Source organism: Carettochelys insculpta, chromosome 8, assembly GCF_033958435.1.
Source record: "Carettochelys insculpta isolate YL-2023 chromosome 8, ASM3395843v1, whole genome shotgun sequence".
Lineage (NCBI taxonomy): Eukaryota > Metazoa > Chordata > Testudines > Carettochelyidae > Carettochelys > Carettochelys insculpta.
Window position 1 is genome coordinate 48,445,823 of NC_134144.1, and position 20,039 is coordinate 48,465,861.

Below are 20,039 nucleotides of genomic sequence, written 5' to 3' on the forward strand. Positions count from 1 at the left end.
TTACCATCCGAGTCTTTAACTGCTAGAGCGCAGGGCTCCTTCACAGCGGGCAGTCTGGGCTAGACTGACGGATGCCCCAGGGTCCTAAACACCCGAGTCTTTTACTGCTAGAGGAGGGAGATCCTAGCAGTCTCACTTATGGCCAGGCTGTGGTAACCAAATGGTTAAAGTTCTTTTTATTGTGTTGGCTGTGTTGCAATGACAGAGAGTAACAGGAGTCAGGCTTAGATCTTAACTAGTTACAAGTTTATTAAGCTACAGTTATAAGCGTGCAGTTTCAAAAGGCTATTGTCTACTTCTTATATGCTAGCAGAGTACTGGTGTTAACAGGTTACATTACAATTCAATACCACGAAGTCTTAATGCAACAGCATCTATCTATAGAGCTCTAATTCTTTAACTGTGCGCACCAAAAGGAGACCTTAATGTGGGTACATTTTACCCTCCTTAATATGGGTATATCTTACCTTCCTTGCGTCTCTCGATACCAGCGTAGCCAAGCCAGGATCGGTCACTCAATTCTGTGGAAAGACGAATACAAGGTTGGGCGTCCCCAGTTGCGGACCTCGGGATGGAATCACCTGACCCGACCAGCAGGTAGTTGGTGAAGATGCACTCAGAGTCAGAGTGCTGCTGGGCCCATCATACCCCCGGGTCACGTATTCTCTTTCTTATCTATGGTGCCAGATCGTACTGGTCTGTCTTTTGTGACGCCAGTTTTTACAAGGACATTTCTTACTTAATTTGCACTTGTAAGGCAGGAGATAAGCAATTTTGGGAGTACAGGACATTCTTTTACAAGGGTGGAGATTTCTCTTCTGGGATGGCTGTGTGGGCGCATCAAATCCATCAATGCCAGCTGGGGTAATTTCCTGAGGTCCCCCCCCGTTAACGGTTAGCCTGCTAGCCCTCTATCTGTGTTTTCAGTTCCTCAGGGTCACGATGAGCCAGCACATCTGGGCCCCTTAGGAAGGCATCAAAGACTGTGCTGTTTAACTGCTGTTCAGTGCCCTGTGTGCTCTGAGGCACCTTAGAGGGGAGGCAAAAGCTGGTCTGTAGTGGGGAGATTTGTCTGGCTACAGGCATGGATAGTTTTGTGATAGGAAGTTCATTGAGGTCTGGTCCAATCTCTCGTGCTGTCAGCCCTGGTCTCTTGGCCTTACAGACTCAAAAGTCACTAGCTTGTATGATGCATTTTCAATATAGTTCTTTGAATTCTTTGAAGTCCTGGCATACTTCACATCTCTCCTGTAGAGAGACCACATACAGTCCTGCCCAAAATGATATATTAATTAAATACACAAAGGTGATTATAGGCCATTATCATGTCTGTCGTGATTTTTTTCTTTTACAACAGTGACTATAGATGTGATACCTTCATTTGCTCACAGTTAGCAATAGGCAACCTTCTCCTTACTAAGTATGGATCTTCTCTTGTGCTCTTTGGAGTTAAGTTTTCTGCGGTGGATTTCAACTGTCCGTAGAGCAAAGTGAGGGCGAAACAACCTGAGTTTCATGTTTGTGAATGTTTACTATTTTGGCTGTATAAGTGACATATCCTGAGCTTGAGGGTCTAGGAAGCACCTTTCACATATGGAATTTGGTGGAAGAAATGGGTGTTAATTCCCAAAGTGCCAAATGGGAAGTCTCCATCCTGATGGAGAAAGAAGTAAGAGTGGTTGCAGTAAGATTTTTGTGGAATAACTGGAATAGGCAGAATCCACTCTGGGTTCCAGAGTGTCTCCGTGTAGGATGTGCCCTATCAGAGGGCTGCAAAGAAGATATCACTGTTGTCATATGATATTTTTAAACACTGAAACTCCCTTTAAATTGGTGCTGCTTTTTTCGTGAAAAAAATATTCATGTTGCTCAATAAAAGAGTAAACTGACTTACCTTCCTCTTTTTTTTCCAGCTTGTCTATAAATCTGATCTTCAATGGCTGAGAGGTATTGGCTGGTCCCCAAGTGGCTCTCTGGATGATGAGAAGAATAAAAGAGCAACACATATCCTTAGTGACCACACCTACCGGCAACACCCAGATACTCTCAAATTTAGTAGCCTGCTTGATTCTCTGCCAATGGTTCTAGCAAAGCACAATTCTGAAATTATGAACCATGTGAGTTTTCTGTTTATTTGCAACTAAAAATACAATATACTTGCTATAATATTGATATTTATTTTTAAATATAGTAAAAAATTCACATTATATTCTACAGTCAGACATTTTCATTATAGCTGAGTACTTTTGTAAATTGAATTTGTAGCACATAGCTAAACTGTATTTAAAAGTCTGTTTAATATTAATATGTGTATAAAATCACAAACCTCAGAAAGCAATTGATGAAGATTTGGTTATGTCTTTTTCCATGCTATTTATGTTATCAAATAATATCTTAATGTAAAGATCTGGGCCCTGTATTTTCTTTTCAAGTATTGTACAAGCCAGCTGATTGGTTATACCTAAGAAAGATGTTCAAATGGATCTCAAGTGAATTGTTACCCAAAACATCTTATAATTCAACAAAGATCTTTGCTAATTCACATATGTTTATCTTAACAGAACATACTACCAATAATCTCATCTTCTTTTTCCCAGATATTGTAGTGGATGATACAGTGAATCACCATATAAATAAACCTAATTATGTTTACAAAATACTAACAGATTATTTGTCAACAAATTATGAAATATTAAATAATGGAAGATGAACTATCGTTGTCAAAGATGATTGAAAATTTGTGATTCATAGCACTTTCTTAATTTACTGTGACTTAAACTAGATTTATTTTTCTGGGTGAAATTTTGGACTATCAAACTCGATTGTAAGCTTTCCTTTGACTTAATAGAACCACTTGTGAGTAGTATGCTTTTCAAAAGATCATCGAAATCACTGACGGCATTTGAGAAGCAACATACTACTCAACAAGAGTGAGAGTCTCAGTGTATGACCTCTATTCATTAATTAGTAAAATCCTGTAATTTGCAATGGTTCTCCGGATCAGTGCAAACAAGGGAACTTCTGTTCTTGTTTTAAGTTTTGATTATGGTTATTCCTGACTGCATGAAACTCTTAGAATTGCTGATCTTGATTACATTCAGTCAGAATTGTTTCTTACCATATTAATGACAACAGAGGTCTTCATGATTATGTATATCTTACCATATATGTTGGTTGTTTTTCAGCGCTCATATACAGCAGCTTGGAACAAAGATAAAACTAGTATCCATATTATGCCAGATACCCCTGGTATTTTACTGGCACAGCAGAACAAAGTGAATTTCAGTGAAGTAAGTGGTGCCTTGCTTAAAAATTAAAAGTCAGCTTGTAAGACAATTTAAATGAAAAGAAAGTCATTATTTCACAAATGTAATGAATGTTTGTTATGATTTAGAAACTGTACAGACTTGCAATGGAAGAGGAGAAGAAGAAAGGCTATGACCTACGGGTAGATGCCATTCCAATCAGAGCAGCTAAAGCCTCCCGAGATATTGCAAGCGAGGTAAATAATGTCGGGCCTTTCTCCTCATACTGTAACAGGTTGAGCATCATAGTGAGCATCACAGTGAGTGGTTAAGGGAAAATGCCATCAACACAATCACACATCAAGCAGCACACTTTCCAAATAACAAACAAGAGAGCAACTGAAATAAAATATCCTCTACAGTTCTTGTAAGTCTGTCTTTATTTTCTCCATGGCACGTTTCCACTCCCAGTGTCTGTTGTCTATTTGAGGATGTCTTGTTGATGGTTTAAGGTATATGACAAAAGAAATAATCTTTTCCAATTTTAATTCTAGCTAATACCTTTTATTCAATAATAATTTGCCAGTCAGTATTTTTAGCTGAAATAATCTTTTTGTATCAGTATAACATTCCAGGACTTCCTGACAGTCCTTTCTTAGCAATGTATCCACTTAATTGAAATTGGTGTTTGAAACTAATGTGTTTGTCCTTGTTATTAAGCAGACTTCATGCACAGGCATTAAGCCTCTTGGTCTGGGATTCAGGGCAAATGCTAATAGAGATTTTCAGATGTCCATGACAACATACAGTGGTTTATCCACTGGGAGAACTTTTCTTATTGGAGACCATCAAGTTAATTTAACACTGTAGTATGTTGAAGGTCTGTGCAATATTTTGATTCTTAGTAACTTAATTTAAAACCAGTATGACAAAGTTTTCTAATAAATTTGCTGCACAATTTTTTATTTTATCTGTTATATTTTAAGATTTGGATATAGTTTTTTTTTAATGAAATTGTCCATAAAGCACTTTGTGTGTTAAAACCATTGTAATGAGGTAGAGAGTGTAGTCTGAAGAAATAATTGATGGGAACTTTTTAGAGAGGAGCTGAATGGTGACCTCAGTGAAGTTATGCCAAGAAATAAGAAAGGGCTTGTTTACCACGTTTCATACAAAGGAGGTTAGAGTGTTTCTCTCCAAACACTCTAATAACATATAGGTGACCAGACCTAGTTACAAAAATACTGCATTACTTACCTGTTTAAGCAACTCTTGTGTCAAAATCTATTTTTAAGTGCAGGGATTTCTACAAGAGCTCTATCATTCAGATACCACACTCTGCATGGAACACTTCTTCAGATAAAAGCCTCCACTCTCAGCTATTTGTGATTGTCCTCTAGTGAATTGGTATAGGATAATTGGATGTAGTCTAAACAAAACACCCTGAAACTAATTGTATTTTATTGGCTACAGTACAAATACAAAGAAGGGTATTGCAAGCAATGTAGCCATCATGTGGGAGTCTGCAACATCCAGGGTGCTACCACTCAGACCTTTTCCAGTCACAGATACATTAATTGAAAATGCTTTTTGGAAAAAATGTGTTTCATCTTCTTAATGATTAGCTTTCATGCCAAAACCATTAACCATCTGGGTCTAGATTTTAGGCTGAAAGCTTGTTGAGAAATTGACATGGACATGATAAGCACAGGAGCTTATAAGCAGTTGCAGAGAGAACTTTCTACCTCTCGGAGAATGCCAAGATAAACTATTACTATAATATATTGAAGGTCTATGTACTAAATTTATTCTTAGTAGCTAATAAATATGTTTAAGGGCTGTGTAATAGTTTAATTATTAGTAGCTAAGTTTAGGAGCAATTTATTTTTATTTTCTTGTTGTTTTTGTAAAATTACCAATAAAGCACTTCATGTTTAAGAACATAGAATTACAGAACTGGAAGGAACCTCGAGGGGTTATCTAGTCCAGTCCCCTGCACTCATGGCAGGGCAAACATCTCAACAAGCATGAGACTTATCTGAGGAAATAATTGATGGGTACTTAATCAAACTGAATTTTGACCTCGGGGAGCCAGACCAAGGAATTAGAAAGAGCTTGGCTGCAAGGTCTCAGCTGTAGTTCTCCCTAAACACTCCACACCAAGTCTCAAAGACATTATGTTACTTACCTGTTAAAGGAACTCTTGTGTTTAAACTTTTTAAATGCATTCCTTAGGAGTGCTTTGGCACTTAGATACAATGCTGTATGAACAGAACACTTCTTCATATGAGAGCCTCCACACTCTCAGCTAATGATGAAGTCCTCCAGGGAGTTGTTGTAGGACTATTGGAAGTTTTATTAACCATTCTCCTTTAATCTTGTTGAACTTTTTAAATTATTTTAAACAGTACAAATATAAAGAAGGGTATCGCAAGCAGCTTGGCCATCATGTGGGAGCCCGCAACATCCAGGATGATCCCAAGATGGTGTGGTCTATGCATGTAGCCAAGATCCAGAGTGACAGGGAATACAAGAAAGATTTTGAGAAATGGAAGACCAAATACACTAGTCCAGTGGACATGCTGGGAGTTGTGCTGGCCAAGAAGTGTCAGGAACAAGTCAGTGACATAGATTATAGACATCCTCTGCACAAGTGGACATGTCTGCCAGACCAGAATGATGTTGTCTATGCCAGGAAAACATATGATCTTCAGAGTGATGTAAGCCTTATTTTTACCAGCTTTGTGAAAACTGAAGTGTTCTATTAATTATGTTTTTTGTATCCCATGTCAAAATTTATATGAAAGGACTCCATTTCTGAATTCTTTTATCCCACAAGAACCTTTGCTACTGCATACTAAATTGGTGGGCATTGTCATAATGTGAACCATTCCACAGGTTAACTATTTCAGGTTGCAGCAAATAGCCTTCCTTTTGAATCCTACATAGGGTGACCGTAGTTCCCTATGCTGAACATGGGACAGGTGGTAAAATTACTCATATTCAGGCATAATTAACAGCCTCAATCAGAATTATGCAACATCAAGTTTAACATCAAGTTGACTCAGCCCCAGTTAAAAAGAAACACTATGTAGTTGGATTGTTTTATTTACTTGCTTAATTTTAAGGCTTTAGGACTCTCTCTCTCTCTTTCACAGACACAGACACTGACACACACACACACACACACCCCAGCCCCCTCCCTCTCCCAAACACCTCTCCCCCACGGGTACGGGTGACTGACTGACCCTATCCAACACTCTCCAGCCTCCAGATCTGTCTGGGCCCACAGGACACTCCCACCTCTCTCCACAATATATGACCCCCACCCCATATTTCTGCCAGGAGTCACACCAGCATGTGGCCACCAGCAGCCTTTTAGCACTGTGCAGGAGGGAAAGGACAGGAGCAGCTTCCAGGGGCAGGAAAGAAGGCGGGCGAGGGATGATATGGCCTGTGTTTTGCAGACCTTTTCTTTACCTGACCCCACCCCGTGCCTGGAAGCAGCTCTCATCCCTTCCTGTCCACACAGTCTCAAAAAGCAGCTAACATCCCAAGGCTTCTGCTTGCTACTGATATAACCCAGTTGACTCCTGGATCCGAGCTACAATGCAGGCAGAGAGGGGTTAAGCCCTAGGGCTACATTCTGCACCAGAATACAGGGAGCTTGACTGCAGAAGCTTCTGCAAACTCACCCAGAAAGGTGGCTCAGCAGTGGAGGATGGCTGAAGTATGGAGCAGCCAATTCCCTGGGGCCAAGCCAATGCAGGTGTAGCTGGTGCTACGTCTCTGCCCAAGGGGATTCTGGAGATGCTGCGGGTTTAGGGCCTGAATAGTCTGGAAATCACTTACCTCCCTCCAATCCAGAGCTTAGATGAGGGTTGGAGAGGCTGTCCCTTGCCAGGTCTTTGTTGGGCTTTGGCACATGCAGGTCTCTGTTTCTCTGAGGCAGTGCCCCAGGCCTGAGCATCCTCGGCTTTTCTGGGGTGCTGGCCCAGCTAGAGTCAGTGGGGAAAGGAAGATTCCTGTCAGCCAGGCTGTTGGTAAGTTGAGCAATCAACCAGGGCTGTTTTTTTGCACAGCACTGGGAGCAGGATGTGCCCCTCCAGCTAGGATAGGGAGGAGCATCAGCATGAGGGGTGTAAAGGGGCAAAGCAAAGAGAGGACAGCAAGAAGGGGAACATACAAAGGGATGATGGATGGGCAGCAGATGCCACCGGTCCAACGCTTGTCACCCACCTGCACTCACCAGCCACTGCAGCTGACAACATGCAGCCAGACCCTATCAGAAATGGGAAGAGCATTGGGCTCTGCTTCCTGCATGCTGGCACACAGTGGGGGCTGCACTGACACACCAGCCGGGGGAGCAGCTGACTCCACGTGCTGCAGCTTTGACCACCACCAGCCTCTGCATTGCTGACTACCAGATCCCTGTCACTCATCACTGGGGGGAGAGGAAGCTGGTGATCAGATATCCAGCCAGCAACCAGACCTGCCTGTACTGATTCAGGAGACTGAGGGGAGAGAGAAAATATGAGAGAATTTTCCCATTTATAAGAAAAAGTGAAGACAACTGCTGGGGTGGGGGAGCTTAAATACAGATTTGTCCCTTTAAAAATGGGACATCTGTTCACCCTGACCCTAAGTATGGATCCTGTCATGTGCACAGTGAGAATCTCTTTAATTAGTGCTGTGTTGCACTGCAAAAAATGTTTGTTGTCTCACTAAACTTTGTTTTCATCATTGTTTTCAGCTTGTATATAAATCTGATCTTCAGTGGCTGAGAGGTATTGGCTGGTCCCCAAGTGGCTCTCTGGATGATGCGAAGAATAAAAGAGCAGCAATCATCCTGAGTGACCGTACCTACCGGCAACACCCAGACACTATCAAATTTAGTAGCCTGCTTGATTCTCTACCAATGGTTCTGGCAAAGCACAATTCTGAAATTATGAACCATGTGAGTTTTCTATTTTTTGTGACTAGATTTAAAATGATTTAGCTTTTCTGCATGATAAACTTTTGTTTTGGTTTTGATTTTTAAGGAAAATAAAAAGGTTCACATTACAGTGCTACTGCCTTTTTCCTGAATGTCAATGGATTTATCTTTTTTATAACTGAGCACTTTTGTATTTTGAGTTTCTAGCACATAATTAAAGTGTATTTTTAAAATACATATTTAAGGATTGTTTGTATTTAAAATCAGAAACTTGAAAAAGATTTTACCTGGCACTTGGTTGTACATTTTTACATGTTATTTTATGTTATTACAAAATAATTCCTCAAAGTAAAGAACTAGGCTATGTGTTTTTTCAAGAATTTTTCATGATTTTATGGACAGTTAGTTACAGCTAAGGAAGACATTCATATATATCTTAGGTGAGTTCTTACCCCAAACACAGTTCATGATTTTATAGACCTTTGCTCATTTTTATTTTTTTACCTTCACAAAATCCAGCATCCATATCTATACCTTTAATCTCTCTGGTCTAACGGTAAGATAGTAATGAATTGCCCTATTAATAAGATTTAACAGCTTTGATATTTTGGAAGTATAATTATTTGCCAGCAAATTATGAAGTATTAACTATTTAAATCTGAACCATCATTGACAAAGACCATGTAAAAACTATCTTTGTTGATGCACAAAACTTGCTTTATTTGCTGTGATTCAATGTAGATTAATCATGCTGGGTGATATCTTTATACCTTTTGAAGCAAAATGTCCATAGATTTCAGCAGAGCCAGGATTTTACCTGTCAAATAATATGGCACTCAAAAATCCTACTTAAATCACTGAGCAGTGCTGTGTGGCCAGGATACTATTCAATGAGAATGAGTATCAGTATCTGACCTTTATTTTTAAATGATCAAATCCTTCAATTTGCAGTGGGCTCTGGGTCGGTGCAAACAATAGAATTTCTGTTCTTGTTTAAGTTTTGGTTTTCTGGCCTCTTGAAACTTTTAAGCTTGCTGACCTTGATCACACTGAGTCAGAATTACTATCTATGATATTAATGACTAAGATTTTTGTGATTATAAATATTTTACTACATTTTTGTTGTTTGTTTTTCAGCGTTCATATACAGAAGCTTGGAACAAAGATAAAACTAGTATCCATATTATGCCAGATACCCCTGGTATTTTACTGGCACAGCAGAACAAAGTGAATTTCAGTGATGTAAGTGGTGCCTTTCTAAGAAATTAAAAGTCAGCTTGTAAGACAAGTTTCATTGAAAAGAAAGTGCATTATTTCACAAAAGCAATGAAAGTTTGTTATGATTTTAGAAACTGTACAGACTTGCAATGGAAGAGGAGAAGAAGAAAGGCTATGACCTACGGGTAGATGCCATTCCAATCAAGGCAGCCAAAGCCTCTCGTGATATAGCAAGTGAGGTAAGTAACTTTGGGTCTTTCTCCTCACTTTTCAATCGGGCTCAACATCATAGTGAGCAAAGGGGAAATTCCATCAACACAATCATGCTTAGTCAAAAACCCTTTTTGAACAATAAATCAGTAAATTCTTTTTGAACCTGGAATAAAATCTTCCCTTCAGTTTCTGTAGGCCTGTGACAGATTATGTTCTTAGTGTCTGTTGTCTATTTGTTGCGCTCTGTTTGACTACCTGGAAGTGTGACAAATGAAGTTATCTTGTCTAGCTTTAATTCTAACCAATAGTTCTTATTCAACATAATACTTGCTAGTCAGTATTCCTAGATTAATTAATCTTTCTGTTGAGATGTTATTTTCCAGCACTATCCATCTGAACTTTTCCTGGTAAAATGCTCATTCAACTGAAACTGTTATATGGAAATTAAATGAATTTGGGCATGTTGATGAGCTGACTTTTTGTACAAAGGCGTTTTGTACAAAGGCACTTTGGTCTGGATTTTAGGCTGAATGTTGGTTGAGACTTTTGACATCGCAATGGCGACGTAGAGTCATTATCCACAGTCACAGGAGAACTTTGTCCTGACAGAGTTTGCCAAGCTAATTTTATCTTGTTGCATTTTGAAAGTGTACACATTGGAACCCAGGGAAGTAACGTGCTTGGTCCTACTATAGTCACAATATTTCTTACATACTTAAGGGACTCGTACGTGTAAGCCTTTTCCTAAATTCTGGGTTTTCTTAGGAAGAGATCGGAAACTTGTTGAACTTTTTATTTTTTGGCCTACAGTACAAATACAAAGAAGGGTATCGCAAGCAGCTTGGCCACCACGTGGGAGCCCGCAGCATCCAGGATGATCCCAAGATGATGTGGTCTATGCATGTAGCCAAGATTCAGAGTGACAGGGAGTACAAGAAAGATTTTGAGAAATGGAAGACCAAATACACTAGTCCAGTGGACATGCTGGGAGTTGTGCTGGCCAAGAAATGCCAGGAACTGGTCAGTGACATTGATTATAGACATCCTCTGCACCAGTGGACATGTCTGCCAGACCAGAACGATGTCATCCATGCCAGAAAGGCGTATGAGCTCCAGAGTGACGTGAGTACTAAATGAGAGAGCTCCCAGATAAATCAGTGCTCATAGTTGCATAGCAAATTATGCTTTCAGAATCATATTTTTTTCTTTAGGTGGGTGTAGAGAAGCTGAAGCCCCAGGAATAGTGGTTTAATTACTCCATTGTGCTGTGAGACATGCTAAAGACAAGCTCTGAAAGTGAACTCCACACCTGGTCTCCATCACAAAGTGCTATTCTATGATTACTTTCTCTGTGGCTGAATAAAGTCACAGGCTACGGTTCTAAGAATTATGCTGATTGATTGACTCTTAACCTCACTTGAGCAGGAAATCATAGTGAGCCATGTCTAGGGTGTCTAGAGTGGCTTGATCTTGTTATAGTTACAATATCACCTAATGAGATGGTCTCATCCTTCCAGCTCAGCTAAGGCGCCTGAACTCACAGCTGTAGAAGTGGACACCTGGGTCAGAGTGGTCTTAGTTGGAGGCCCCTTGACTCTGAAATTCATGACAAGACTGTTGACTTTCAGTGGTTAGTGAAAAGCACATATTTTCTCTAGGCTTTTCCTGACAGGTAGTAAGATGGGGGATCCATGAGGAAGATGGGAAGGCAATATGCATCTGGGCTCACTGGAGAGTTAATAGCAGGCTGGCTAAGAGCTGGTGCAGTGAGGGAGGAGAGAGGTCTGCCACAGTCTACAGGGCTAGAGCAGTCCCTGCATTAGATATCCTGGGATGTTTAACTGGGTATGTTAACTAACTTGTTACCTTTGTATTTACTGTTAGAATTGCTACAAGTCAGATCTTCAATGGTTGAGAGGCATTGGTTGGGTCCCAATTGGTTCCTTGGATGTTGAAAAAGCCAAGAAGGCTGGAGAGATCCTTAGTGACAATATATATCGTCAGCCACCTGACAAATTCAAATTCACTAGTGTAACAGATTCTCTCGAAATGGTCTTGGCCAAGCATAATGCAGAGACAATGAATAAGGTGAGTTCTAGCTCTCTGAGAAAGGTACTACTGCTATAAACCATTAAAGATGTATATTAGACACAAATTACATTATAAAATAAATATTAAATCCATGCAATAATGATCAGTTAGTTCTTGTTCCAGGCGCATATGTTAGTGATTTGTAAAATAGCTGGGAACTAATTATCTCCAAATATGTCCATACATTAAAATAGGTTGTCCTTGTATTCAGGGCCTCAGTGCTTACCTACATTATGTGGACCTGATTCAAAGCATATTATTATTAATGAGAGTCTTTCAATTGACTTAATTGACATTTTTGTTAGTAATTCTGTACAGAGGGAGAGTAAAGTAAGAAAGAATCGGAATTATTCTTCCATTGAAATCCTGCAATGTGAGGATTTCACATTAATATCTAATGTGAATGTAGATATTTTATTATTTAGACTTTTCTTGAAATTATATGTTTTATGAGGTCTCCATATGTTGATCACTATTGGTTCATAAACTGCTTAACATTTGTTATTTCATATGCAGCGTTTATATACTGAGGCCTGGGATAAAGACAAGATTCAAATCCATATGATGCCTGACACACCAGAGATTACACTGGCAAGACAGAACAAGGTCAACTATAGCCAGGTGAGTAAAAGTATAGATGCCACCACGACTGCCACCACGAGCACATTAACAATCTAGGTGGAATCATGCTGTCTCATAGGCTTGACTAATGCAGGTTGAACCTCTCTAGTCCGGCACCCTCAGGACTTGACTGGTGCTGAAAAAGGGAGTTTGTTGAACTTCGGGGGTCAGTATTGCCTAACAGCATTACCAACTCTTCTACTGCTCACTCGGTTCTTAGAAGACATTGGCTACGTCTACACGTGCCATGAGCTGATGAGAATAAGGGGACTTCGAAGTAGCCGGAGTCCTTTCGAAAAGGAGCCCCGTCTGGACGCGCCGCGCGGCAGCAAGGCGTATCAATTTCGAAGCGCCGCAGCAGCCTGCATGCTAATGAAGCGCTGAATATGCATTTCAGCGCTTCATTAGTAAACTTCGAAATGGCCATTTGCATGGCCATTTCGAAGTTTGGGGCACGTGTACACACGGCCCTCAAGTGGTAAATTACAGCTGAGTAACAGCACAGAACACTGAGAGCCAGGACTGGTGGCTATAAACAAACTTTATGGGACCACAAGAAACTTGGCCACACCCATGACAAATGGATGCACAGCTAACTAAAATCATGCCAGACCATGGATGTTGCCAGACTGAGAATCCTGGACTAGTGAGGTGAAATAACTATTTGCAGTAATTTTCTTGAGTTATCCCATACCATTTACCCTCTAAAATGTCAACATAAAAATGTTCATATCTGAGTATAAATCATTTTTGCACTTGATTGTGGAATTTTTATATTGAACACTCTTCTGACAAGAGTCCCACTGACTTCAGTGGGATTAATCCTTTGGTAAGTGATCACCAGTATGAGTTAAAGATCCACAAATGGGTCCACCAATGAATTGCTGAGGGCTTTTCCTATTAAAAGTATTAGTGCGAGAAAGCGGAGAAATTCATCCTGTATCATCAGACAAATAACATCCAACGTGGTGCTTAAAAAGCAAATACATAAGCATCAAAAGGTGTTTGCTTTGAAAATTACAACCTACATCAGCTAAAGAAGAAGACAGATGAATGGTGCAATCATTAGCTAGACTCTGGCCCAGATCCTTAGCTGATCTAAATATATACCATTTCTTAAGCTAAGAAAATTAGATTATTAGATCTCAATAAATTGTATGATAATTTTTCTAGTTGTTTTTCTGAGCTGTTTTACAGAGAAGGCAACTGCAAAGACCAGCTATGAGGGTTTAACTTTAATTTCCTTTTCCAGAGCTTGTATAAGCTTGCTATGGAAGAGGCAAAGAAGAGAGGTTGTGACCTGCGAATTGATGCTATTCCCATCAAGAGTGCCAAAGCATCCAGAGATATCGCCAGCGATGTAAGAAACTGCTCTTTATTTCTCCACGTGCTTACACTGGCCCTTTGCATTCAGCAACTTGCATATGTAAATTCTGCAAAAGAGGGGTTTGAATCAATTAATGAAGACGTGGTTTATGTGTTGTAAAGCTGTAGCATGTATATTTAATCATGTTAACTTTGAAAATAAAAATAATTACAAATTAAAATACTAAGGGACTCAGCTTCACATGCACCATGTAGTTCAGGGGTGGCCAAACCACAGCTTGTGAATTGCATGTGGCTCCTTTACAGTTAGAGCAGCTCACAGGGTCCCCACCCCACTCTGCCTATTCTCTGCCTAACAGACTGCAAGGGGCATGGCGGTGGGGAAGCTCGGAATTTCTGCTTTGCAGTGAGGTAGTGAGGCTAGTTGAGGGTAGGGGCTGCTGCCATAGGTGGCTTCTTGCCTGCTGAGACTGGGAGGGAGCACGTTTTAATGGTTCCCCCCACAACAGCTTGAATTACATCCCCCCAGCCATGTACTCTTCTCACCCTCGGTGACCCCATACTGGAGCTTCACAACTGGTACCTCCATGTGGAGCAGCAGCAGCAAATGGTTCTCCCTGCGGCTCGCAGGTGTTTGCTGCTGCCTTTCCCCATGATCACACATACCAACCTGCTGGCTCCAGCAGCTGAAGTGCAGGTAGGGGGCCCAGAGGCACCATGTGACCAAAAGGGGCCAGCAAACCCTGGCAAAAATGGGGGGCAAGGTACCCCATGTCTCTCTTCCTTGCAAGTCACCTCTACCTTCTGCCATCAGGGCTTCAGTGCTATGGGGTGCAACTGCTTGAGCTTGGGACTTCATCAGCAGGCATGGGAATGAAGACCTGAGCTATGGCAGGTGCTTCTGAGAGGAATGATGCCCTAAGACCCCCTTTGCTGCTGGGCTGAAGTTCCTAGCCCCAGCAGTCACCGTCCTTGGGACATAGCCTCCAAAAGCCCTGCTTCTTGCAAGGCAGACACGCCTAGTCCCATCAGTCCATCGTGGGGCTGAAACCTCGAACCTTGGAAGGAGTGCCCCAGCTCCTGAACTTCTGACAGTTGTCATATATGGCTTGGGAAGTCAGTGAGTTTGGTCACCCCAGCATAGATAAGGGTCTTTTGTGTTACATAATTGTAGGACAAAAGATGCATTACATTAATTAAACCTTTAATTCTTAAAAAATAGCATATACACATATATAAATTATTTCTCTTTAAGATTAAAAGAATAAATTTTAATCATACATGATAGCCCAGGATGTCTATTTCTTTTAAAGTTCCAGTTCACAAACTAGTTGCCTAGAATGTAAACCCATGACTTCACTCCAATAACATACCTTGAAAGTATCCTGATAGCTAGAATTTATAAATAATTTTTGGAGAGTTTCATGTTAGAACTCTTCAAAATTAATAGTCACAACATTATTAATTAAAGGATCATAACATTTTGTTTCTTTTCCTCCAGTACAAATACAAAGAAGGGTATCGCAAGCAGCTTGGCCACCACGTGGGAGCCCGCAGCATCCAGGATGATCCCAAGATGATGTGGTCTATGCATGTAGCCAAGATCCAGAGTGACAGGGAGTACAAGAAAGATTTTGAGAAATGGAAGACCAAATACACTAGTCCAGTGGACATGCTGGGAGTTGTGCTGGCCAAGAAATGCCAGGAACTGGTCAGTGACATTGATTATAGACATCCTCTGCACCAGTGGACATGTCTGCCAGACCAGAACGATGTCATCCATGCCAGAAAGGCGTATGATCTACAGAGTGACGTAAGTACCTCTTCAGTTTCAGTTCCAAAAGATGCTTGTATTTTGACACTCTGCCTTGGTGAAAAATGATTTCACGTACTGAAAACAGCGGAGCCAATCTAGTGTTGTAACAGGTTTTGCTACTAATTGAAACTTGGATTAAATCCACTGAGAGATTCCTTAATTTGCTGAAATTTGTAAGTGAAAACAGGCTTAAGCACTTTGTCTCCATATATGATTTATTATAGACACTATGTAAAATTCTTAATTGCTAGTGGTTTTGAGCCAGGTGCAATGTAGAGGTTTCAGCAAAGATCACTACTTTGAAATTTTGGTTTTATTTCAAAACCTGGACCTTCAGGCAAAATGAGAAAGGGTTAAAGAAGGGACCTGTGCAAATCAATATATGAAAGAAAATGTTCATAGAGCACAAAGCTTGTAATTGTGCTTTGATGGTTTCATTTCAGCACTATCACTGAAGCTAAAATTGTGAACCTCAGTTAAGGGGGCTAACAGACTTGCCGGCCCCTGGGCAAAGGGGAGGAGTCTGGCTTTGCACACCCAGGAGGGGCAAGGCTGGGGCATCCAGCACTCAGCACCACCTGGAGCATGCCATGCTTCTCCCTTCCCCCCAGCAGCCAGCCCGGAGAGCCACCAGGAACATGTCACGCCATGTTCCAGTGGTGATTTTAAGGCCCTGGGGCTTGGGCTACTGCTGCTCCTGCAATAAAGTTGGTGACAGCCAGGCAGCTCTGGGCCTTATTGAATTGCTGGGTCTCAGGGCATCTGCCCTTTTTCGCTCCCCCATCAGCGAGCCTGACCATAATAAGCAGCAATGAAGGGTCCTGTGGTACCTTATGGACTAACAGAAAAGTTTTGAGCATGAGCCTTCGTGAGCACAGACTCACTTCATCAGATGCTGGTCTTGGAAATCATAATAAGCAGTGTCACAACAGCAATGTTGTAATTAGAGAGGAGCCTGAGTGAAAGAAATATACTTGATATGTAGTAAATGATAGGTTGTGAAGGTGGCCATCAAGAAAGGTGCAAAATCTGGGGACAAAGGGAGTTTTCTAGAATGTAGCTGGAGTGTAGAGTAGGGGACAGGAGGGATGTATGTAAAAGGATGACAGCAGAGAAGTAAGAAAAGGATGTTGATAAAATTAAACATACCACGAGTTGCTGGATAGCATTGTTTGAGTCTCAGAGTGCAACTTTGAAAAGAAAAGCTTGAGATGAGTTCTAAACAAGGATCTTTTGTATAGTATTGCTTTCTAATGATGCATTCTGTGGATGAAAAGATAGTTTTGCCATTTCCTTCAATGGACCAGTATTTCACTCCTGAATTGCGATACAAATATATATTTTACTACGTAATAGCTTCTGACCCCTCCTTTTCCATATGCTGTATGTTTTACTCAAAGCTGGCTAGCTGTTCAGTAGTTGTAAAATTTTGATAAAGCGTACTGGGATGATAAGCTGGGAAATTGAACCGAAAAATTATTTTTCTATTTATTGTTAATAGAATTGCTACAAGTCAGATCTCCAGTGGCTGAGAGGCATTGGTTGGGTTCCAGTTGGTTCCCTGGATGTTGAAAAAGTGAAGAAAGCTGGAGAGATCTTAAGTGATAAAATATACCGTCAGCCTCCAGACAAATTCAAATTTACCAGTGTGACAGATTCTCTAGAAATGATCTTAGCCAAGCAAAATGCAGAGACAATGAATAAGGTGAGTGATGATTTGTTGAGTAACATATCTGTGCTATGCTACTCACTATTAAAAACATAAAGTTAGGAATAGTGTGACTCAAAGTAATGCTCAAATCCTGCAATAATAGAATATGTTTCCAAAGACGTATGTAGGATCTACCTTACTAAGCAAAAGAAGACACATATAAAGCAAGAATCAAGTTATTAAGTTTATTCTGGATATCACAATGCACATTGTCATATGTGTGTAGACAGCTACTGTAGCTCATCAGACACCTTGGGTTTATTTCAGCTTTTTATTATTGTTAACTGATGTAATTAATTTCTAAATATGGATCAAAATATGAGCGCCTCTCCCCCATGTAAATATCCTTTGCCTATGATAAGAGTTTTGCAGAGTAATGATGGCAAGATTTGGTTAATAGTTACTGTAAGTTGTTACAGAATTACATATTTCATTTATTTTCAGAAATAACCATAGTCTCTTCCTACTTTCCCTCTTAGCGCTTATACACTGAAGCATGGAACAAAGACAAGACCACAATTCATGTCATGCCTGACACTCCAGAAATCACACTAGCAAAACTCAACCGAATAAACTACAGTGAGGTGGGTGAAAGTAAAATGCTAAGAAAATGAAATGATGAGCTCTGGACAGTATAGTTTTTTCCATCTCTGGTTTTTCAATGAATATGATCATGCTGCTTAGCTGTATAGTCCCACATGTGGCCAGCAAAGTGAGTCATGACAGGTTTTTTCTATAATTTAAATGATCTTCTTGGTGTCTCACTTCTGATTTTTCAAAAGTACCATTAGCATTAATCTCAGAACTTATGCTGTGGTATGCCCTGGGCATATTTAAATAGCATGCTGGGAAAACTCCAGGCTTTCATTTTGCCCAAATGTCCATGGGAAAACAAAGTTTCACCGGAAATAATGTAAGTTTGAAGCAGGGCAAAATGTAACATCTGGGAATACCTCTCCCCCATTTCTTTGATAGACTCCCACCATTCCTGCTTTCCACTCCTTAACTGCTGCCACATTTGTACAATATGGGCATTGGACATTTTCCATACTTGTCTACTTGCGTCATACTTAAATCAGGTTTATACATTTTGAACATTAATGATGTTTTTAGCGATTTAATGGGCTTTGTTATATATGTGTAAGATGCTTAACCACAAGGGAGGTGAGTCAAATGCCAGGTTAATGAGATAAAAATGTAAATGTTCTCCTTTCTCATAGAAACTGTACAAACTAGCAATGGAGGAAATGAAGAAGAGAGGTTATGATTTGCGTGTTGATGCCATTCCAATCCAAGCTGCCAAGGCATCCAGAAATATTGCCAGTGAAGTAAGTTGCCTTTTTATTATATCTACAGGCACATGTTTCTTATGGAAGACAGTTCAGAATTTGTCTTCTATAGTTTTTCCATGTAAATAATTAAAAAATGTACAATAGATTCTCTTGCTTTCCTGTAATTATAGTGCATGCTTCTTTCATATGGAAAGAAAGGACCATCTCAAAATCTACAGTGATGGATGCTTTAGACATATACATTGCAGTGATAGAATTAATAATATAAAGCATAGTCTTATGCCCACTGAAGTATTTCTACTGAGTACAATGGGGGGTGGTTCTGGCCCATAGTGAGATTATATAAATCACCAATTTACTATGTCTGAGATAAGAAATAAATGCTAAAATCATCCAGAAAAATGATAAATAATGACAATCCTAAACAAGCATCCTTTCTGCCATGAGAAGATTTTATTGCTGATGAACAATAGCTGTACTGAAAGCCTATGTGACTGAAGACATCCATGAAACAGATATGGCATGTGCAGTGGCATAGACAATAAAATCTTCCTTTCACTGCTCTGCATGTGAGCCTCACTGCTGACTTGGGGCAACACCAGTGAGGAGTTAGAAGGTTCTTCACTGTCCAGGTTGGTTTTGTCCTTGAAGTCACAAATTAAATAGTGAATAAAGATACTAGTGGATGTTAAATGTCATCAGATATTGTGTAGTAAAATTCTTAAGGAAAAAGCACATCTTAAAATTTAAAAGGATGTGGGACCTCAAAAAAGATAATGAGTAGGTGGTTTAGAGGTTAGGTAAGTACATTGAATAGTAGTATGTTTGTAAAGATAACAAGGTACAGTACCTTAAACTATTGTTCTCTTGAACAAAATGAACAAAATAGACAGCTGGGTACATCATTTCCAAATTAAAAACTGGCACAGTGACTACAAATATATTTTATTTTAGTACAAATACAAAGAAGGGTATCGCAAACAACTTGGCCACCTTGTGGGAGCCCGGAACGTCCAGGATGATCCTAAGATGATGTGGTCTATGCATGTAGCCAAGATCCAGAGTGACAGGGAGTACAAGAAAGACTTTGAAAAATGGAAGACCAAATACAGTAGCCCAGTGGACATGCTGGGAATCGTTCAGGCCAAGATATGTCAGACGTTGGTCAGTGATGTTGATTACCGCAGTTACCTGCATCAGTGGACATGTCTGCCAGACCAGAATGATGTCATCCAGGCCAAGAAAGCCTATGAGTTACAGAGTGATGTGAGTACACAGTATATGTATTATATGCAAAAGGTCCAATTCTACCTGAGCATACATGCACAAAGATGTCCAATTAATGTGATTATTATGACAATGCCTGAGGACCAACCAAGAGTGGGACCCCGTGGCCCTAGGTGCTTTACCAACACAGAGTAGCAGACAGTCACTGACCCAAAGAGCTTACAGTCTAAATAGGCAAGACAGAAATGGAGTAGTGGGGCAGGGTAGAACACATAAGGGTAAAGAATGAGAGGGCAGCAAATTCCATAGTATTTGATGGGGTTTCTTAGGAGGAGTACAACTA

The 20,039-nt window shown here is 40.3% G+C and overlaps 1 protein-coding gene across 33 annotated transcripts in view; it reads left to right on the forward strand.

The window, feature by feature from the left end:
- NEB (nebulin) overlaps window positions 1-20,039 on the forward strand; it is a 197,563-nt gene that overhangs the window by 73,810 nt on the left and 103,714 nt on the right. For all 33 annotated transcript variants that reach the window (XR_012646484.1, XM_075001956.1, XM_075001929.1 and 30 more), the window contains exons 59-74: window positions 1,914-2,117; window positions 3,186-3,290; window positions 3,395-3,502; window positions 5,654-5,965; window positions 7,999-8,202; window positions 9,319-9,423; window positions 9,531-9,638; window positions 10,423-10,734; window positions 11,497-11,700; window positions 12,220-12,324; window positions 13,577-13,684; window positions 15,152-15,463; window positions 16,968-17,171; window positions 17,657-17,761; window positions 18,398-18,505; window positions 19,424-19,735. Coding sequence is in view for 32 of the 33 variants with exons in the window: in XM_075001956.1 (XP_074858057.1) it covers window positions 1,914-2,117; window positions 3,186-3,290; window positions 3,395-3,502; window positions 5,654-5,965; window positions 7,999-8,202; window positions 9,319-9,423; window positions 9,531-9,638; window positions 10,423-10,734; window positions 11,497-11,700; window positions 12,220-12,324; window positions 13,577-13,684; window positions 15,152-15,463; window positions 16,968-17,171; window positions 17,657-17,761; window positions 18,398-18,505; window positions 19,424-19,735 (2,916 nt within the window). In the remaining variant the exon portion in view is untranslated. The remainder of the gene's footprint in view (window positions 1-1,913; window positions 2,118-3,185; window positions 3,291-3,394; window positions 3,503-5,653; window positions 5,966-7,998; window positions 8,203-9,318; window positions 9,424-9,530; window positions 9,639-10,422; window positions 10,735-11,496; window positions 11,701-12,219; window positions 12,325-13,576; window positions 13,685-15,151; window positions 15,464-16,967; window positions 17,172-17,656; window positions 17,762-18,397; window positions 18,506-19,423; window positions 19,736-20,039) is intronic.